Source organism: Impatiens glandulifera, chromosome 2 (genome assembly GCF_907164915.1).
Source record: "Impatiens glandulifera chromosome 2, dImpGla2.1, whole genome shotgun sequence".
NCBI classification, from domain to species: Eukaryota; Viridiplantae; Streptophyta; class Magnoliopsida; order Ericales; family Balsaminaceae; genus Impatiens; species Impatiens glandulifera.
The window spans coordinates 36,457,315-36,479,844 of record NC_061863.1 but is presented as its reverse complement, the minus strand read 5'-3'; the positions used below and the strand labels follow the sequence as shown (position 1 = coordinate 36,479,844).

At 34.8% G+C, this 22,530-nt stretch overlaps 1 protein-coding gene across 1 annotated transcript; it reads left to right on the top strand.

Moving 5' to 3' along the window:
- Window positions 1-4,533: 4,533 nt before the first annotated feature.
- Window positions 4,534-6,967, top strand: LOC124924617. Its single transcript, XM_047464630.1, has 4 exons — window positions 4,534-6,174; window positions 6,317-6,332; window positions 6,427-6,545; window positions 6,638-6,967. Exons 1-4 carry the CDS (start codon window positions 4,534-4,536, stop codon window positions 6,965-6,967), a joined length of 2,106 nt encoding a protein of 701 aa, XP_047320586.1.
- Window positions 6,968-22,530: the final 15,563 nt, after the last annotated feature.

Below are 22,530 nucleotides of genomic sequence, written 5' to 3'. Positions count from 1 at the left end.
AGGTTGTTGAAGAGGTAGGTTGCCCAGTTGATTGACGAGTTGCGGATGATGGCTATCATAATGTCGAATGCCTCCCAGTTGTAGTTCTGGTTTGGCATTCGGCCCATGATAGACCTTTGAACCAAATCATGCAAGACTTGGTAGTGAAGAGCAAGTTTCTCTTTCTTCCCAAAGTCCTTGATCGGTACGTTGGAGGAAGAGAAGATCTGGAAGAAGTCTTCCTTAGCCGAAAGGAATGGCGTTGGGAAGTCAGAAAAGCCTTCGGTTGGAAGGTGAAAGAAGTTTGCAAACTGATCTTCGGTAATCCGAAGAAATTGACCGTCGATGATGGTGCGAATGCTGCCATCATCTAGAATGTGTCCATTATTGAAAAACTCGCACACCTCCTCTACGAGGATAGTGTCTGAGCCTTTGAGGAATCCTTGAAGTCCCGATTCTTTGATCGGTTGGAAGATGCAGTCATGATATCTACTATCTTTTACGTCTTCGAAGTCGACGATGAGAGTGTTCCTAAGTTCAGCAGACATTGTGATGGAAAAGGGTGAGAAAAGTTGGAGGAGTTTTCTGATCTTTCAAGCTTTAGAGAGAGGGGTGAATGAAGACGTGTTTTGAAGATGGAAGATTGAGTCCCCTTTTATAGCTTGAACGGTTGGATGCAATTAATGAGGATATTTGAAAATCTGACCGTTTATGTCTGGTCATTAATGACTTGTGAGTTTTCAAGAGAATAAAGACATGTCTTGTCGAATCAAATCAGGCATGCTTATTGAAAATGAAGATTTCTGTTTCCAAGAGTGATTTGATTTGATTTGGTACGACGCATTAAATGTTTGATAATTTATGATTTTTAAAATGGAAGGAAATAAGCTTCATTAATTGTGGTACCAAACCGGTAGTACAACAAAATTACCGGTTTTGGAAAAGAAAAAGAAAGGAGACAGAAGGGTAGACAGGCTAAACGTTAGATGAATCGGCCGCTTGATTTCTTTTAGCCTTAACTGCTTCCCACCGGTCGACCATCTCTTGTACTCTCTCCTTAGTGAGCACATGCCTTGGATGGAGGGTTACGAAAGGTCCGGAGTGGATGTCCAGACTGGCACAAAAACCGCTCAGCTGAGGAGCGTAGCCGGTTTTGTTGGAGAGAAGCATCTTCTTCAGGTTGCTGAAGATGATCTAGGACCAATTAACCGGTGTCCCAACCGTTACAGCGATCATCATCTCGAAAAGACTTTGGGTGTAATAATAGCTTTTCTCTCTGCCCAAGATGGACTTTCCCAAAATCTCACAAAGAAGCTGGTACTTATGAGAGAGTTGGCTTTTAGCACCCCAGGGTCTAACCGGGATGTCAGAGTTTGAGAACCAACGACACATTTCTTCCATGGTCACCGGAGAGTAGGTTAAGTCGGTTACCCCTTCAGTGGGCAAACCGCAGTATTCAGCGAAATCCGTCTCGCTGAATAGGAATTTATGACCGTAAATTTGTGCAACGATTATGTCTCGATGCACTTCCTTTGCGGTTTGGAAGAATTCTTCGACTACTAGGTAGTCGAGAATGAATCTGTTTTCGAGGAATCCTCTTAGCCCGCTTCTTTCAACAGCTAAGAACATTTCTTTAACCTCATGGTCTTCATATTGGTAGATTGAATTAAAGTCCGCCAATAGAATCTTCTTTGCTAGAGAGTTGGAGTTCATGTTCTTGAGAGAGAGTTTTTTAGGCTCAAGACTGTTTTTGTGAATAGTAATTTTGTGAAGATTTGTGAAGGTTTAAGGGTGGTTTATATAGCCAGGGGTTCGGCTAGATTAGTAGGTTAAGCATGCTTGATGATGTCATCAGTTATTTAATAGGCTTTAACTTGTTGAAGTAAATAATGTTTATTTCCAAGGCAAAAACTAATTATTGCCAAGATATTCATGATTACAAAAATCTGTTGACAAGATGTGAGTCTCCCTCTCTTGATGATGGACACATGTCGTCATCTCGATTGTGGTAGACTGTTTTCATTTATGACAGGCTTCATTTTTAAAGATATGCATGAAAACTCAATTAGTCATCCCAGTTAACCGGAGAAGTTCATTCCATCAGACCAGAATGCATTTGTACTAAGCGGTTTTCCATGACCGGTTTTAGTTGGATATTTTGTTCCGATTGTGAAGAAATGTTGAGTTACGTCAACATTTGTTCAACTTTAGATTGAGTATATCCATTTTAACCTGATTATTTCAACCATATAGTAAGTATACATGTGATTTGAAGTTATGAAGTAATCGGGCATAACCGGAGACTTCCTCTCGGTTAGTATTCTTGAATTATCAATGGCCTATTTGAATATGGTTTGAGAAGCGAGAGCTTCTCCCTGAACACATATCCCGGTTTCTCATTTTCACTTAGTATGCATGCATAATCATGATATGAGTTGATTAACATTAGTAATTCCCAAAATATTTCGAAAGTGAGAAAACTTAGCTTCCTGTAGCGGTTTTGTGAATATATCCGCTACTTGTTGCTCGGTCGAGACGTATTCCAGCCGGATGTGTTTCTCCTGAACGTGCTCCCGGATGAAATGGTGTCTTATATCAATATGCTTTGTTCTTGAGTGCAACACCGGATTGTATGTAATCGCTATTGCACTGGTGTTGTCACAGAAAATTGGAGATTCCTTGGCTTCTATCCCGAAGTCCCTTAGTTGCTGTTGGATCTAGAAAAGTTGTGCACAGCAGCTTCCGGCCGCTATGCACTCTGCCTCTGCGGTTGATGTTGCAACAGATGTTTGTTTCTTGCTGCTCCAGGTGACTAACCGGTCACCTAAGAACTGGCAGGTTCCACTTGTGCTCTTTATATCAATTTTGCATCCTGCATAATCGGCGTCTGAATAGCTTATAAGATTGAAACTCGAGTCTTTTGGATACCAGAGTCCCACTTCCTGAGTTCCCTTCATATATTTTAAGATTCTTTTGGCCGCAGTATAATGTGATTGCTTTGGATTTGCTTGGAATCTTCCGCATACTCCAACCATAAACAGAATGTCAGGTCGGCTGGATGTTAGATATAGCAGTGATCCGATCATTCCTCGATATGCTGTGATGTCAACGGCTTGACCATCATCATCTTTGTCCAGTTTTACAGAAGGACTCATTGGCGTAGCCGCTTCAGCGCATGTATCCATTCCAAAATTCTTCAACAGTTCGGATCGGGGACGCCCTTGGAGGACTGGGGTGTTTCCGGTTTTAGGAAGGGTGGCCGCTTACAACACACACAACACTTTGGTGATAGTCCGGTTAGAGACTATAACCGTTCTCAGCACTACACAAACTGTCACAGACTCTTGAACCGGGTTCAAGGGCGGAAATGTCTGTTTCAGTTTGAAGCAACGTATGCGACTTAAATGATGTTTTAGGAGGAGTCGGTTTTAGAAATATGAGTGGACCGGTTTTTGATATAAGGAGTAATATTGTTTTGGTTAGGTTAAGTGAGTAAGTAATGAAACGAAGGAAAAGACACGAGACAGGATTTTTATGGATGTTCGGAGCAAACCCTCCTACGTCACCCCTTCTTCTCAAGTTATGAGAAGGATCTCCACTAACTTTTGTAGTTACAACAACACTACCGGTCGAGCCCAACTCGCTACTCGCCGGTTACACCAACTCACTCTTTGATGTAATACAATAACTCAACACAGACACACAAAAAGGCTTCCGGTTTATGACACACCGGTTTTTGGATCGTAAAAGTTTATCTCTCTAGAATCTTTATAACTTATCGCTTCTCTTGTATTGAATGATTTTCTTGCTTGATTGATTCGCATTAAATGAAGACGCTTCATCTTCCTTTTATAGCTGATGAGATTCAACGGTCATTTTTTTCTCTCTCCTCTGGATTGGTTGATCGTCATCACGCCGGTGCAGAGAGGTGACTTGCACGTTTCACCTTCCTCAACACTTGGCAATCATGAAGACACCTCTGAGGAAAGTGTGACGTTGCCGGTTTGCAGATTCGAACACGTGTCAGGCATGCACTTCCGGTTGTCAACTTCGGATCAGTAAAGCATCATTGCTTTCCTCGCATGCTTCCAATCGGATCTGATCTTCTTTTATTCCTTCGAGACACGTCTATTTCGTCATGTTACGTCACTTTTGTAAATTGAAGTTTCCGGTTTTGTTTCTTGTGCAATATGATCCGGTTGGTATGTGAACTTTTGTCTTTGCTGGCCGGTTACTTGAGAGAGCAAAAACCGGTTCCTCTGATCTTTGACTTGATCACTTGGAACTGGTTTCTTTGAAGTATTTCAGCAACCGGTTTATGAGGCTCCAGCCGGTTCATACGATTTGGCCTCCACACCTGCACATGAAAGTTAACAACTATTTAGTTTTTCTAGCCGGTTCCAAAAATTAACTTTACTTAATTTTTCTTATCAGAGACTTGCTTCTTGGAAGTTCTTCATGTGTGTACTTATTAAGTTGTTTAATGGATAATTGGTGTTTGTATATGGATAATTGGTGTTTGTTTAATAGATTTTTCATTAATTTTCAGTTTTCATGGATAATACTGGTGTCGAAGCATCATCAGCGGCTTCCAACTCAAGTGTGAGTGGTTCTAATCCTTTGAAACGCGATTCTGATGATGTTGGTTGGAACTACAGAAATATTATTGATCCTAAAGACAAGAATAGACTTCAATGCAAGCTTTGCCCCAAACTGGTCACTTCGGGAATTTATCGGCTAAAACAACATATTGCTGGCGTGGGAAACAATGTTAAAGCTTGTCCAAATGCAAGTAAAGAAGCCATAAGGATATGCAAACAGGATCTATATAAGACCCAAGTGAAAAAGAAACAAAAATATAATGAGCTTGTTCAACGTCGAAAAGAAGTTTCTATAGAATCTTCTTTCTATGCAGATTTGGATTTAGAGACGCAATCTGAGAGAGGCACTTTGGATGGTTTCTTGGAGAGTTTGGAGACAAATCCAAAAGATAATTCTAGGCCATCCGACTCTAGTCACCCTTCAAAGATCACAAAACAAGCAAGTTTGAAGACGTTGTTGGATAAAAAGAGAGTGCGTGAAACACATCAATATGTTGCTCGTTGGCTAATTGAAGCTGGTATTCCATTCAATGCTACGCAAATAAAAAGCTTTTCATTAATGACTGAAGCTATTGGACAATTTGGAAGAGGATTACCTACCCCTAGTCGGTATCTATTGAGTGGACCATGTTTGACGGACGAGGTTCAGAGGATTAAGACTGCTTTGATAAAACATCAAGAAGAGTGGTCTATTACTAGTTGTTCGATTATGATAGATGCATGGACAGATCGTAAGCGAATAAGTATTATGAACTTATGTGTGCATTGTCGAGAAGGGATGTCTTTCTTATCTTCGAGAGAGGATTCTGATTCAGCACATACTGGAGATTACATATTTGAGTATGTTGATAAATGTATTGAAGATATTGGAGAAGATAAAGTAGTACAAGTTGTGACTGACAATGCTTTAAATAACATGGCAGCAAAACGTCTCCTGAAAGTCAAGAGACCTAATGTATTTTGGACTTCATGTGCCGCACATACCATGAATCTCATGCTAGAGGGGATTGGTAAGCAATCCAAGTTCAAGAAAACAATTGATAGTGCAAAGGAATTAACTATTTTCATCTATGGTCACCATCAAACTCTTAGCATGATGCGTACGTATACCGACAATATTGAGATTGTACGTCCCGACGTAACACGTTTTGCAAGTACGTATCTCACTTTGGATAGTTTGCTTTCAAAAAAGGAACAATTAAGAACTATGTTTGGTTCGAATGCATTTGACTCTTTGAAACATTCTAAGAGTGTTGCCGGAAAAAAATCATATGATACGGTCTTTTCTCAATCATTTTGGAATAAGGTTACTCATATTTTGGAAGTTTTTAAACCATTAGTAGAGGTTCTTCACATTGTTGATGGTGATAGGCCTTCTATTCCATGGTTGTATGGGAAACTAAAAGAGGTCAAAGAAGACATCAAAAGTGCATTGAATGGAGTTGAGGGGAACTATAAACCTTTGTTAGATATCATTGAGCTTAAAGGAAAAGGAAGACTTGACAATGAATTGCACGTAACGGCATATTTTCTTAATCCGTTTTACTTTGCAAAAAATAGAGCCGGCATTGGAGGTCATGGAAGCCATACAAAAGTGTGTGGAAATGTTTTTTCCGGGTGATGAGATTTTGCAAGGCAACGTCATGAACGGAGAGTTGCAAATATATATGAACTTGGAAGCCAGTTTTCGAGCCAAGTTTGCTAATTGTTATGAAGAGATAAATGCAAACTCTTAGTTCTCGTTTGATCCCGGTAAGTTTTCGAATTGTTGTATCATAGACAGTAATACAATAATAATCTAAAAAAATGCATACGCCTCTTCTTATGTTTCTCTTTTAAATTTTAGTTGGATGGTGGAGTAATTATGGAGGGAGTGCTAAGAATTTGCAAAGGATGGCAATTAGGATTCTGTCATTGACTACAAGTTCGTTGGGTTGTGAGCGAAATTGGAGCTCATTCGCTATAGTATGATGGTATATTAGTATCTCACTTTGTCACTAACTAGTTAGTAGTTACGAATTAATATATGAAATTCGTTTGAACTAGCTTGCTTGTAGGTCCACACAAAAAATCGAAATCGACTTACGACCGAAAAGTTGAATGATTTGGTTTATGTCCAATTTAACTCAAAGTTATTTTATAAGAAGAAAAGGAATGACATCCTAGAAGCTAGTGATTACAACAAAGCTCAACATATGATGGTTGATGGAGTACAAGACGTTGAGTCGGATGTTGATGAGGAGATTGATCCCATTACCGGAGCGACACATATGGAGGTTGGTGACGTTGTCCAATTGAGAGAACCTTGCGAAGAAGAAGAATTTGTATCGGAACCAGAAGACATTGATGAAAATAATGATGCTGAGTGTAGATGGGATGAAGATTGATGTGTTTGTGGATGTGTTTTAGACTTTAGTTTATAACTTTATATGCTTTTGGACGATAATTTTAGTATCCAACGTGACTCTGTATGAATTTGGGTGTGTTTTTATGAATGAAATTTACTAATTTAGTATTATTCTTAAAAAATAAAGAGTTTATGCTAAAAACGATTAATTCGATTAATTTCGATTAATCTCGATTAATCCAATTAATCATTAATCCGTGTGTGTCGATTAATGTCCGATTACCGATTACTGCAACCTTGTAGACAAGTATGATCAGCGTGTTGAGGAGGATTGTGATAAGTCTTTTTATGTCGATGTAATGATTTTGAAGGAAAAGCAGATAGAGGCGTCTCATGGTAAACATGATATCGATCAAATGTGGATTGTTGATTCAAGGTGCGGACATCACGTTACTAGAGAGGATTATGTGTTCTCATCAAGTCAAATTCATAATGGGGGCGGTGGCATTGTCACGACAGATAACTCGGTTCATGAAGTTAAAAAAGAATGATCGATTTTCATTAATAGAGGAAATGTAGAACCTATTACTATGAAGAATGTCTATCATGTTCAAGGAATTTGTAAAAACATTTTCCTAGTAACAAATGATGTAGACGCTGTTGTTCGATCCAAATGATGTGAAATTTTAAGATATGTGAAAGAAATTAATGCGGATGTGGTTCACATTGGAACTCAAGTGAATGATCTTTTTGTCCTTTCAATATAAAATTCGTACATCGAAAATGTGAACGAAAAAAACACTTCTTTCTATGACATGCAAGGCATGGGCATCTCCATATGATTAAGCTTAGTGTTATGTCTCGAAAGAAACTTGTCGAAGGTTTACATGAAGATCTAAGGATTGAGTAAGGTAGTGTGTTTTAGGTATGTCAATATGTGAAGGCTTATCGACTTTCATTCGACAACCATATGGAGAAACAAGGGTCATTTAGATCGAGTTCATAGTGACTTGATGTGACCAACTCGAACTGCCTCATACTCGAGAAGTAAATATATGTTGTTGTTTGTGGATGATTTTTCCCGATTCACTTGGTTGTACTTCGTGAAATAGAAGTCTGAAGTGTTCTGTAAATTTCTCGAGTTCAAGAATATGGTAAAAGGAGAACAAGATAGGAAAGTTTGAGTACTGCGGACAAACAATGGTGGAGAATTTTGCTCAAAAGAGTTTGAATTGTTTTGTAGAAAAAGTGTCATAAAAAGAGAACTACCATGTCTAGAGACTCCATAATAGAATGGGATCACCGAAAGGAAAATTCAACACCTTACATAGACTTATAAGTCATGGATGCATATGAAGAATCTACCAAAGAAATTATGGGCGGAAGGCCTGAGTTGTGCTACCCATGTCATCAATCGAGTTCCACTTAGTCCAAATAATTCCAAATCTCCATTTGAGATGCTTTATAGGTTTAAACAAAGTGTAAAGTATTTTTGAGTTTTTGGATCTATTTTTATGGTCATATTCTATATTCGAGAAGGAGAAAATTGGACTCAAAGGTAGTCAAAAGCATGTTCTTCGGCTATGACAAGAGAAGGAAATGGTGGAGGTGTATGGATCCATCAACCCATAAAAGCACTACGTCGAGAGATGTGGTTTTTGACGAAATCTCTTCATACTACATTAAGGATATTGAGGAAACTATTCAAACTAAACTTCTCATACCCACGTCTACGAGAAGCTCCTATAGTAGTGAGAATAGTGAAAGGGAGAACCCTGACTTAGCTCAAGATACTTCAATCGATGAAAGAGCAAAAAGTAAAAGTTTACCAGGAATTACACTTTAGGAAGAATCTAATGAACAAGATAATGGTGAATCTAGACCAAAAAGGAATATTGTAAGCCCCTATTTATTTAGTGATGTTAATTTTATAACAACCTTCTCTTGTTTCTTGGCAAACGCAATAGATGAAGAGGAACTCGCTTCTTATAGTGAAGCAAAGAATGTCAAGAATGGGTGGCAACAATGGATGAGGAAATGCACACTCTCAAGAATAATGAGACATGGGACATCGTTCCGAAGCCTTATTGTACTCAAGTCTTTACATGTAAGTGGGTGTATCTAATCAAGCAAAAGTTGATGGAAGCATAAATCGATACAAATGTAGATTGGTCCTTCGAGGATTCTCGCAAAAGTATGGAAAAGATTACGAGGACATATTTAGTCTAGTTGCGAAGATGACGTCTATTCATACGATGTTGACCTTAACAATTGGATGTCAAGAATGCATTTCTCTAAAGAGAACTTGATCGCCCAATATATATGGAACAACCACATGGATTCGAAAAGAATGACTCAAGATAATTTTAAGGTAAATTTTTTTACCAAAGATAATTTTATCATTAATTAATTTCTTAGATATTTTAATTTGGGTAATAGTTATTTTACGCCAAAAAAGGAGAAATCTATATATGATCTCAAGAAATTTGATACTAAGAGCAATGAAAGAATATTATTATTGAGAAAGAGGTATTTAAAAAAATCGTGTTTATATTAATTTCTCTTATATCTTTTTATTTTTTTATTTCTCTTATTCCCCTCTACCAAAGACAGACATGTAGAAGCAGAACAATCTTAATTGGAGAATAATCTTGATGAAAAATGAATTATCATTACGAATAAAGATTCGGTAATTCAAGTGCACCTTCTCAGTCGGTGTATACTGCAATTTTGAGGTAAATTTTTTACCAAGGATATTTTTTCTTTAAATAAATTTAAATTTGATGTGAGACCTTACATTCATCCAATGACTTCCGTTCATCTATTTTACGGGCTACAATGATATTGAACAATATTTGTAGCAATGGAAACTTTGGCGAAGAAATGACGTTTATCTTAAATTTTCAGTACACTTTTGTTTATATACCTTAGGTAAAATTCTTCAATCTTTTCATATAACTTTTTTAAAAATATTTTATTAATTTTTGTCTCTTAGTTTGATTTTTATTATTTTGATGGTGGTAAAAGTATTAACAATTTGTAAAATGAATTTTTTTGGATGTTTGATAGAAGTTATTTATTACCACCAGTTTGTTTTTCATGTTTTATCATTGAAGTGTTGATTACATTGAATAAAGATGAATAGGTAAAGTATGAATATATTACATACATCAATATTGAACATGATTATGGAATAAATAATTTTTTAATGATTACTTGTCTTAATATATGCAGTTGAAAAAAATTGGATATGGATATTAGACTAATCAAAATAAAGAAGACACAAAATATCAATCAAGAATGTACGTAAATAACACAAGACTTAAGTGGAAACACAAGACGGGAAAAATCACGGACAAAGAAAAAAATAATTTACTATAGTTAAAATAGAAGATTACAACTTAAAGAGAGAAGAATAATGTCAAATATTATGTATATTAATAAAACTATAACTAAAATTATAAATTTTGTGTCATATAATTGGGTTTAGTGGTCCCAATATCAAAAATTAGGATTTTTATTTTATTTTATTACCACGAGTCTAAGCCCAAGGTCCAGTCAAAACCCACCTGGGTCACCATAATCTAACAATCTCCACCTTCACACGGATCTAGTATGTTAAAAGAAAATTTTATCTTCAATATATAGACAATAACCATAATAGTCTCCACTTATTCCAAAAGCCTTATGAGCTTTAACAACCAAGACCAACTAAGGTCGAGCAATGCTCAAACTTAGCAATGGGGAGCTCCTTCGTCATTATATCATTTGGATTAACTCATTTTGCTCACATCAATATCACCACAAGAAATAACATCACGTAAAAAATGATATTATACATCAATGTGCTTATTTCTTTATTGAAACATCTGATCTTTCGTCAAAAAAATAGTACTTTGACTATCACAAAAGATCGTTGTCATGTGTAAATCCTTCTTGAATTCCCAAATAGTCCTTTTAGCCAAATAGTTTCTTTATAAGCTTCTATAATGACCATGTATTATACTTTTATAGTAGATAACACAACTGTACTTGGTAGAGTAGTTTTTTAACTAATCGCACAACCACCAATACATAAAACAAACCTGTAGCGGTTTTCTTCTATCAAGATCGCTAGCATAATCAAAGTCGACATAATTGACAACTTCATCTTTAGTCCTCCTAAACTATAGTTGAACGTCCGTTAAACTTCTTAAATAATGTAAGATCCATTAAACTTCTCTCCAATAATCTTTACCTGGATTTATTAGTTATCTGCTAGTGATAACTGTATTTACTGAATATGTCAAATCTAATCGAGTATAAAACATTGCTTACATAAGTGAATCAATTGTAATGAAATATGAACCTCATTATAAATACTTGATATCATCATCAGACTGAGATGACATAGTTGAATAAAGTTTAAAGTGTGTTGTAATAAAGGACGCACATTACTAGCATACAAATTTTGAACAAATAAAGGACATTGAAATAGACTTAACTATCAAAATCATTTTTCTTGAAGTCACGAGTGATCATAAAAGAGTCAAAACTTTTATACCACCGCATTGGAGATTATTTTAAACCATGAAGGAATTTCTTCAAATAACAAATACAGTCATCTTCTTAAGACTATAAATCCTTTAGGTTGATGCATATAGATATCTTCATCTAAAACTCCGTCTAAAAACATGATCTTCACATTTAACTACTTAAGATCTAAAATATGCATCACCACGATTCCAAGTAATACTCGAATCAAAATATGTTTCACAACCAAAGAAAACACATTAGTAAAATCAATCCCCAAAATTTGATTGTAACCATTCACAAACAATATCAGTTTAAATCTTGCATATTGAATTATAGGTGTACCTTTATTTCTTTTATACACTCACTTTCAACTAATAGTCTTCTTTTTCATATGTAATTTACGAGATTCCACGCACAATTCTGAAGAGAGTCCATCTCTTCTTGAATGTAAACCATCCACTTGTTAGAGTCATCACAAGTGACTATTTCAGAATATGAAGAATGTTCTTCATATGAATCAATATATTACACATTACTCAATTCATAAATAACTAAATTAGCGTCATAGAGTCTTCGAGGAGGTCTAATATCAAGTTTAATCATGTTAGTAGAAATAGAATATTATGGTGGTGTAGGCGATGATAAATATCATACAACTTTAGTGTAGTTGACGGTAGTGTTGTATATTCAAATAATGACATGCTCTAAAACTCTACCTATTTGCTAAATTCATGTTGAATTTTATCTCTAAGAGGGTTAAATGTTTGCTCAATCTGATCACTAGAAGATATAAAAGTTGTATCATTTAATACATGTATCTCATCAAAAATAATACTTTGACTAATTATAACATTTTAGTTTCAGGACACCTTAGCTTATAACCCTTTACACCAGACTTATAGCCGATCGAAATATATTATATAGATCGAGACTCCAATTTTTCTTCATCAACATGAGCATACGCATAACTTAAAATTCTTAAATTAGAATAAATAGAAGGAATACCATACCACACTTCTTGCGAAGTGTGTTTATTAATTGCAGTTGATGGAGAACGGTTGACAAAAAAATGTGTTAAAGTTGTAGTTTTTGCCCAAAAAGACTTTGAAAAATCAACATTAAGGAGTATACAACGCACATTCTCCATAAAAGTTTTATTAATATTCTCCGCCACACCAGTCTATTGTGGATTCTTAGACACTGTGTGGTGCCTTAAGATACATTTAGTTCTACATAGAGCATTACATTCTTTAGAATAGAACTCCAAATCAGTATCAGTACATAAACGTTTTATTAGTTTCCTAGTCTATTTCTCAATCATATTTTTCCACTCCTTAAACTTAGAGAACACAACACTCTTTTGCTTAAATAAGAAAGCCCAAGTTGTTAAAAGAAATCATTGATAATCGTCATCATATTTTAAGCACCTCCCATAGAAGGTACCTTAGACGGTCCATAAAGATTAGAGTGGATATAATAAAGCGTTCCTTTAGTATGGTGGATGCCTTTAGAGAATTTGACCCTCTTTATCTTGCCAAAGACATAGTGCTCACAAAACTTTAATTTGGCAATACTCTATATATCAAGAATTCATCGTTTGTTTAATTCGGTCAAACCATTTTCACTCATATGACCAAGTCGCATATGTCTCAACTTTGTGACATCTTCATCGGATAATGAAGAAATGGTGACAACAACATCGCCTAAAATAGTATAGCCTTTTAAAGCATATAACATGTTAGATTTTCTTTCACCCTTCATCACAACAAGAACACATCTACTAATCTTTATCACTCCACCTTCAGTAGTGTACTTGTACACTTTTAAATCGAGAGTACTAATAAAAATTAGATTTCTCTTCAAATCAGGAACATGTCTTACATCACCAAGTATCCGTGTAGCTCCATCAAACATCTTGATTTTGATTGTTCCTATACCCATGATCTTATTGGATGAAATGTTTCCCATTAATAAAATACCTTTAGAAACTCTATCATATGTTGAAACCAGTCCCGATTGGGACACATATGATACATACATTCAAAATGAAGTATCCATTCATCTAGCTATCTCGCGTCACAAATAGAAGACATGAGGAGTTCACTATATTCAACTTCGATAATACTAGATTCACTGGAATTTTCAGCCTATTTTTCAGTCGAATAACTACCCTCTTTCTTAACTTTATTTTGTAGTTTCCAACAATCATTTTATGTGACCTCCTTTCTTGTAGTAATTGCAAGTCTTCTAATGTTTTCTTGACTTTGATCTACTTCTCTTATCAATTTTTGAACCCCTTTCTTGAGTTCTCCTTAACAATAAGGCTCTCTACCGGACCATCAAAATAATTAACAAGATGTTTCATTTTATACTTGATGAATAATGCATTATAAACATCATTAGTCATGTTAATATCAAAACTAAATAATATAGTATCATGAAACATGATATATTATGGGGGCAAGAACACAATAGAATTAAAGTTAAATTTTCATCATCATACTTGCATTCTAAGTCTTCTAAATCAGTAATAGTTTCTTTAAATACTAATAAATGCTCTTGTAGAGTCGCCACTTCAGACAAACGATGAAAATATAAAGTCTTCTTCAGATGTAGCTTAATAGTAAGACTTTTCGTCAAACATAGTTGTTCAAGATTTATCCAGAATCTAGGAGTACTCAGCTCCTTCGAATCATCTTGTAGAATATTTTTTGAAATATGTAGATGTATATGAGACATAACTTTTCGATCCTTCTTCATTTTCTCTTATCCACGAACTGGACATTTTATCAAACTCTAATAGAGTTTTGTCCAAAACCATATGAGTGAGGAAACCTCGCATCTTTATCTGCCATAACGAAAATCTATTGTTGTGATCAAATATTAGAATATCGTACTTCATACTGGATATCTTCAAAAATAGATATAGTCTTAAAATAAAAAAAGCTCAAGGCTCTAATACTAATTGTTGAAAAATAATATATGGATCTGAGACTAATTAAGATAAAGAATAGACAAACTATCAATCAGGAAAGCACATAAATAACACAAGATTTACGTGAAAACTCAATAAGGTAAAAACTACGTGTAGAGGAGGAAATAATTCACTATGGTTAAAATAAAATATTACAACTTAGAGAGAAGAGTAATGACAAATATTTGGTGTGTGTTAATAAAACTTAAGACCATATATTTATAAGTTACATAACTAGGCCTAGTGGGCTCAATATCAAACAATTTGAATTTTATTTTATTTTATTACACCACGAGCCTAAGCCCATGCTCCGGTCAAAACTCATCTAGGTCACCATAATCTAACATATACAATTGTTTTTTATCATTATTTAAATGACATTTGATTAATGTGTTCAACAATATATCTAGATTGTTAGGATTTAGAATGTTTGTCCAACCACTAAGCATATCCATTCTAGACGAAAAAGTATAAAAAACTTTTACTAAAATTTCTCACTTAAACCATTACTAGTTAGGGAGGATTTTCTGTCTCCACTTTATTTTTTTCTAGAATTGTAACGTTTAATTGACCATTATAATAGACTAGGAGATTTTTTTCCTAATGAATTCTTTTGATGATTTTATCTAGGTGATCTAAATTTATAAATCAAGTATGGAGAAATCAAACAATACTTTGATAATACAACAAGATATAACAACAATTAATGTATAATCATCCAAAAAAGAGCCAAACAGCGGAAAATTGTTGCAAAAAAAAATTTGATAAAAAAAAGGAGTTGACTAAATAAAAAATTCAAAGGATCATATATATATATATATAGGCAATTATGGTGGGCGAATGGAAACACAACAGTTTGGTGATAAAAAAGAAGAGAAGACAACATATTCTCTTTCACTTTCAATAAAGAGATGATCGAAATAACTTTATACAAAAACTAGAAGAATTAAGCAGAAGAATAGAAAATAATATTGGCACAGTAATAAAAATGGAGGCAAGATCTTTTCATAGAAAATGCATCTCAGACTTTGTTAAACTCATAATCGAAATAGATGTTACATTCCTAATCTACACAAATATCAAAATAACTAGAGAATGTAGTAAGTTATTATGAAAAATACAATGGAGGTAAATATAAACCAACCTTTTAATGAGCTAAAATATAAGATATGTGTTGCCATAATAAACCCATCATCCCAAATGTTACCCGAGAGCAATAACAATCCAAAAGTTATTAGTGTGATTTTAAATACAAACCACTATATAGATAAATGAGAGAACTAATCTGTTACACAACCAATTTCTTTCTATAATACCTCCCAAAATACTGTAAGTGAGACTTTAAAGTATTATACATAAGCTATGCAACTAGATAATGTAGCTAAAACGAGATCAAATAAGAGGAAAGTACAAACTTTATCAGAAATAGCACTAAAAAGATCAAAACTCGAGACAAATACAACCTTTGATAACAGTGTGACTCCAACACATTGTCATAAAAGAAGCAAAGTAATTGAATACGGAATAAAGAGGAACACAATCTATCGGACATTGAAACGAAGATTCAGAAGTTGGTAGATATGCACAAAGAAATAATATTCTTTAGGAGAAACATCAAAAAGGGAAAAAAAGTAATTAGAAAAAAAATATGAAGAAAAAAAGAAAAAAAAAAGATATAAGGACATATGAAAAAATAGAAAATGAATGATAAAAGAAAATAGTTGAAAAAAAACAGATGCATGAAGATCCCATTAAGGTTGTGGGAGCCATTTTCTTAAGCCTCAAGGTTGAAATAAGTATAATATGTTGGAAAGATAAGGGTTGGGATTCACTCTGACAGTTTCACAACTCAAGGATCTGTTGGAATATGTAACAAAAAAATATTATATGTCTATTAGAAACACAAATGACGGAAGACAAAGTTTAAGAAATAGAAAAGAATGTCCAAATTCCCAACTCAAAACTTTTACCTTCCATTGAAATAGTTGGAGGAGTAGTAGTGTTCTGGTCAAACGATATTAACATTTCATTCAATTACTTAACACAATTCTTTATTGATAGTGATGTCAAATGTTCTAAGTTAGAGGATATATGAAAACTATCTTTTATCTATGGTTGTCTTGAAGAAACATACATACAAAATCTATGGAAAATAATCAAATCAACAGTATATTAAAGAAATAAACCATGGTTGATAAGTAGATATTTTAATGAAACAATGTATGCATCACTCACGTATGACCAAATTAAGAGAGTTTATAAATACATGCAATTTTACAAAAACATCACACGGAGGTAATCCGTATAAATGGTTTAACGACACAGAAGGAAACCAAAATGTGATGAAAATTCTCGATAGATTTTTTCACAATACAGAATGGAAAGAAACTTTTCCACAGGAATCCGTTTTTTATCCAATAGTAGATTCTAAACATTCTCCTATTTAGCTCACACTCAATGGTATTAAATATAATACACAACACTGATTTAAATTTAAATCATTTTGACTTGATTATAAATCATGTATTTCTTATGTGAAAAAACCTTTGTTTTCTTATGTTTTTTTTTATCTCTAGTATCTTTTTATTTTTATTAGAAAAAAAAGTGTAAGTACGGGTGAGAATGCTTAAAGATAATGACTGAAATAGACATAATACCAAAAATAATAACTAAATGATCAAACATTTACAAACATGTATCAACAAGCTCCATAACTTATCACCAACTCAACTTCATCTATAAGAAACTTAGGAAATGAAAAATCAACTAGAGAAATTATGAAACAATGAAAAAAAGCATTGGAAAGACAAAGAAATAATCCAATACATTGAAGCTGGTGATAAAATAATGGGAATAAGAGAAAGAAATCGCATCAATAACATTAAAAATGAAGAAAATAGTTGTTATTATTCGTAGTCAGAGATTGAAAACCAAGTTACCAAGTTTTACAAGGGACTATTCACTTTTGAAGGAACTAGAAACATAGATCATGTCATGGATTGTATTAAAACAAAAGTTTCAAAAGTGTGGAACATGATTTTAACTAAAACCCCTTCAAAAGAAGATATCAAAAAAACAATATTTGACATGGAACTAAATAAAGTCCCAAGACTTGATGGACTCCTAGGACTTTATTATCAAAAAATTTTGGAAAGTATGGAAAGTGACATTGTCCAAGTAGTATCAAGCTTTTTTTTATTGAATAAATGATGCCAAATAAGATTAATTCTACCATTATATGTCTTATTCCCAAAATTAAAACACCAAGCATGGAATTACAACTCAGACCAATCAGCCTTGGTAATTTTGTTTACAAAATCATAACAAAAGTGATAGCCATCAAAATCTACCACTTATGCATAAATTGATTTTTGAACAACAAAGTGAGTTTATTCAAGGAAGATAAACACAATGTTGGGTCAAATTATTTTGACTAAGTGTCGAAATAATTTATCCTCTAATATTTTGATGATGAAATAACTTATAAGTTTCAATACAGGTGTATTGAGACAATATGTCTCTAGACTTGGATCTAATGAGGGCCATTAGACCTATTTTGATTTTCATTCGCATAAAATTAGACGCAAGTCTAATAGAATTAGATGCACAGTCTAACTCAACGGAGTTAGACGTGCAGTCTAATAGACGTGTGAATTAGACGTAAGTCTAATGGAATTAGACGTGAGTCTAATAGAATTAGACGTACAGTCTAACTCATCGTAGTTAGACGTGTAAGTCTAATAGATGTGTAAAGAATTAGACGGATAGTCTAATGAATACACGGAATTAGACGTGAGTCTAATAGAATTAGACGTATAGTCTAACTCATCAGAGTTAGACGTGTAAGTCTAATAGATGTGTAAAGAATTAGACGGATAGTCTAATGAATACACGGAATTAGACATAAGTCTAATGGAATTAGACGTGAGTCTAATAGTATTAGAGGTACAGTCTAACTCATCGGAGTTAGACGTGTAAGTCTAATAGACGTAAAGAATTAGACGGATAGTCTAATGAATACGCGGAATTAGACGTGCCAGTCTAACTCATTGGAGTTAGACGTGGCGGTCTAATGATTATTTAATAATTAGACGGGTAGTCTAATTAGTGAAAGTTAGACGTGAGTCTAACTCCTTCAAACAAGTCTGAGGTAGAACCGGAATTAGACGTGGCAGTCTAACTCAGTGGAGTTAGACGTGCCGGTCTAATGGTTATTTAATAATTAGACGGGTAGTCTAATTAGTGAAAGTTAGACGTGAGTCTAACTCCTTCAGACAAGTCTGAGGTAGAACCGGAATTAGACGTGGCAGTCTAACTCAGTGGAGTTAGACGTGCCGGTCTAATGGTTATTTAATAATTAGACGGGTAGTCTAATTAGTAAAAGTTAGATGTGAGTCTAACTCCTTCAGAATAGTCTGAGGTAGAACCGGAATTAGACGTGGCAGTCTAACTCAGTGGAGTTAGACGTGCCGGTGTAATGGTTATTTAATAATTAGACGGGTAGTCTAATTAGTGAAAGTTAGAAGTGAGTATAACTCCTTCAGATTAGTCTGAGGTAGAACCGGAATTAGACGTGGCAGTCTAACTTAGTGGAGTTAGACGTGCTGGTCTAATGGTTATTTAATAATTAGACGGGTAGTCTAATTAGTGAAAGTTAGACGTGAGTCTATCTCCTTCAGACAAGTCTGAGGTAGAACCAGAATTAGACGTGTAGTTTAACTCAGTGGAGTTAGACGTACCCGTCTAATGGTTATTGTAATTAGACGATAGTCTAATACTATCAGACCAGGCGGTCTAATAGACGTTTTTCATTAGAAGGAGTTGACTTATTTCATTAGACTGATTTTCTCAAAACTGTTTAACTGAAATACGTCTAATGCTCTGTTTAAGTAGTACTCTTGAATCTAGCATTTCTCCTGCTCCACTTTCAAGTGAAGATTAGTACAACAGCTATATGCATCCAGTCAAGGAATGCCACGTAAGAGAATTTTCCTCACATTACCCGTTTTGCAGGTACATCCCTGATGGAATATTCGGCGCACTACCAGTTCGGTATGGCCACGATCCTTATGCTCAGAACCTGTTGTGTACAATGGAGGCTTTCTAATGGAAGAGCGCCACGTATCATTCTTGAAGATTCGACCGTTAGCTCATGCTCAGTATTTAATCAATCCTAAGGACAACGGACAATCTGCCTCAACAAATCTTACGAACAAGCAATCTGATTTTGCAGAGAGAGACTACTCAATCATCTTGCTATACTTACTCTGAAGCTTCTTTCTTATTATACTGTGTGTGAATCGAGAGAGAGAGTTAGAATCAAAACAACATTAGCTGAGTGATATTCTTCATCTTGTAATTGAACAGAAAGTGTTCTGTTCAATAGTGAGCTAAGTGTGTGTGTAAAACTGTATTTGATTCTCATTATAGTGAATCCTTCCGGTGGTTGGAAGAAGGGGTGACGTAGGAGAGTTTCTCCGAACATCCATAAACAAACGGTTGTGTTCTTCATTTCTGTCATCTTTTCATATTTCATCTTGTGTTTCAAACCCAAGTAAACAATTCCGCCTTGAATCTGTTTCAAGTGTTTACACAAGTTTGCGTAGAATAGAAAGAGATATTAATCCCTAATAGGATTTCTATCAAACCGTTTTTCATAAGCCTTCATCATTAGCCAGACCCCGTCTCTATTGATAAAGCCGATCCTATCAATTGGTATCAGAGCCTTGTTTCTATTCCCAAGCATCAAGAACCCAAAGCATGTCTTGCATCAATGAAATTCCTCTTCCGTCAAAGGACAACTATGATCTGTGGATGATAAGAATGCAAGCTCACTTGGCCGCTATTGACTATGATATGTGGAGTGTTATCACCGATGGCCCCATAAAGATTTCAAAGCCAAGAAGTGAGTGGACCACTGAAGATAAGGTGACTAAAAACCTGGATAATGTTGCTAAGAACATTCTGTTCCAGTCACTCAACACAAATATGATTTGCGAGATCAAATCCTGTTCCACTACAAAAGATATATGGGATAAGCTAAGCCAGATCCACGGGGTGAACTCTCAAACAAAGAACAACCAGAACGCATTCATTTGTAGTCAGAACAAATCCAGATGGGCTGACAATGATTCGGAGGAGTCTCCCACCGAAAAAGAGAATGTAGTTGTAACATGTCTGATGGCAGATGACCAATCTAAGGTAAAGGATATCTCTACACCAGAATTTACAAACGAGGAGTTAACTAATGCACTCATTGAAATGGCTATTGAGTACAAGAAGTTAGCTGACTCTTTTTATGAAATGAAAGTTAAATATGAATCAACTGCCTTCTCTTCAAAACAAGAACCTGAATCAAATGTTTTTGATGAAAACTTAATAGAGATCTCATCTTAGAATGAGAAGCTCAAGGAACAGATTCAAACTCTTTCATCTGAAAACAAAAGACTGAACTACATTGTCAGTGCATGGACAAGGTCTGGTGATGCTGTCAGATATCAGATCAGCATGTTGAAACCTGTTGGATCTAGATCCGGATTGGGATTTGATAGCAATGATCCTAACCTGTCCTGCAAAAAGTCAAAGCCAAATGACAAACTTAAGCCAATAAGTTTTGTCAAAGGAAGTATGACTGACATTGAATCTGATCCTATTCATGAAGAAGTTACTTTCAAAAATTAAATAGTTTATGTTCCACCGACTGTTAGTTAGCTTAAGAATAAGCTAGAAAAAGCTAATAAGTCTGGTAATCTAAAACCTGACTCTAAGTCAAGGAATTTTAAAAGAAAATCTTCTTCAAAAGCTAAAGGATCAGTGGCTAGCAGAAAGTCGTCTTCTAAGTCAAAAACATATGCATTAATCACAACGCAAAATGGGAAATCTATCAGAATAACTCAAATATGGATTCCTAAGGGACTGATTGACCGAGGACCCAATTGAATGTGGGTACCAAAAGATTGTAAATATTTATTTATGTAGGTACAAATAAATCTGTATGGTATCTTGATATCGGATGTTCCAGGCACATGACAGGAAACAGACGACTCCTCACTGATATATCAGATTGCTCTGGACCTAAGATCATATTTGGTGACAACAAGAAGGGTAAGACCATGGGTAAGGGTAAGATTATCCATGGTAACCTAACTATTAATGACGTATTGCTGGTTGACAACTTATGTTATAACTTAATCAGTATTAGTCAACTATGTGATAATGGTTTGTCAGTAGACTTTTAAACTCATACATTTTTAGTTAAAGACCAAGATGGAAACATTTTATTAACTGGAAGTAGAGTAGGAAACTCATATAAAATGAATTGGCAAAAAGAGACATCTGATCCTATGTGCATGATTGCCAAGAATGACCAGAAATGGTTATGGCATAAACGTTTGAACCATTTGAATTTTAAAACCATTAACAACATCTGTTCAAACAACTTAGTTATTGGTTTACCCAATCTTCAGTTTTCAAAGGACAAGATATGCACTACTTACCAGTTAGGCCAACAGGGCAGATCGTCGTTCAAAAGCAAAGGGAAATCACAATCCAACCGTATCCTAGAACTTTGATATATGGATCTCTTTGGTCCAATTCCTGTAAAAAGTGTAGGAGGAATGAGATTTGCCTTAATTGTTATTGATGACTTTTCACGTTTTACATGGGTTGCATTCTTACCATCAAAAGATAAAACTTCTGAAAATTTGATTAGAATATTTAGAGGCATTCAGAATCAGAAATCTCTAAATATCTCATGTATTAGAAGTGATCAGGGAACTGAATTCACTAACAGATACCTATCATCTTATCTTGAGGAGACTGGAATTAGGCACAAGTTGTCTAGTGCCAGAACTCCACAGCAAAACGGCATTGCTGAAAGAAAAGTGAGAACTCTGAAAGAAGTCGCTAAATCTATACTTGCTGAATCTGATGTTCTTCTGAGGTTCTGGGCGGAAGCCATTAGTACTGCTTGCTATACACAAAATCGGTCAATAATCAACAAACGTTTTGATAAAACTCCCTATGAACTGTATTATGGGAGAATTCCAACAGTTTCTTATTTTAAAATATTTGGGTGTAAATGTTTTATCCATAACAATGGAAAGGTTTATTTG

Excerpts from the sequence above, each read along its gene's own strand:
- LOC124924617 (XM_047464630.1), top strand. The coding sequence starts at position 4,534 with ATGGATAATACTGGTGTCGAAGCATCATCAGCGGCTTCCAACTCAAGT. Across the intron at positions 6,546-6,637 it reads ATTGGAGCTCATTCGCTATA|GTCCACACAAAAAATCGAAA; the intron begins GTATGATGGTAT and ends GCTTGCTTGTAG.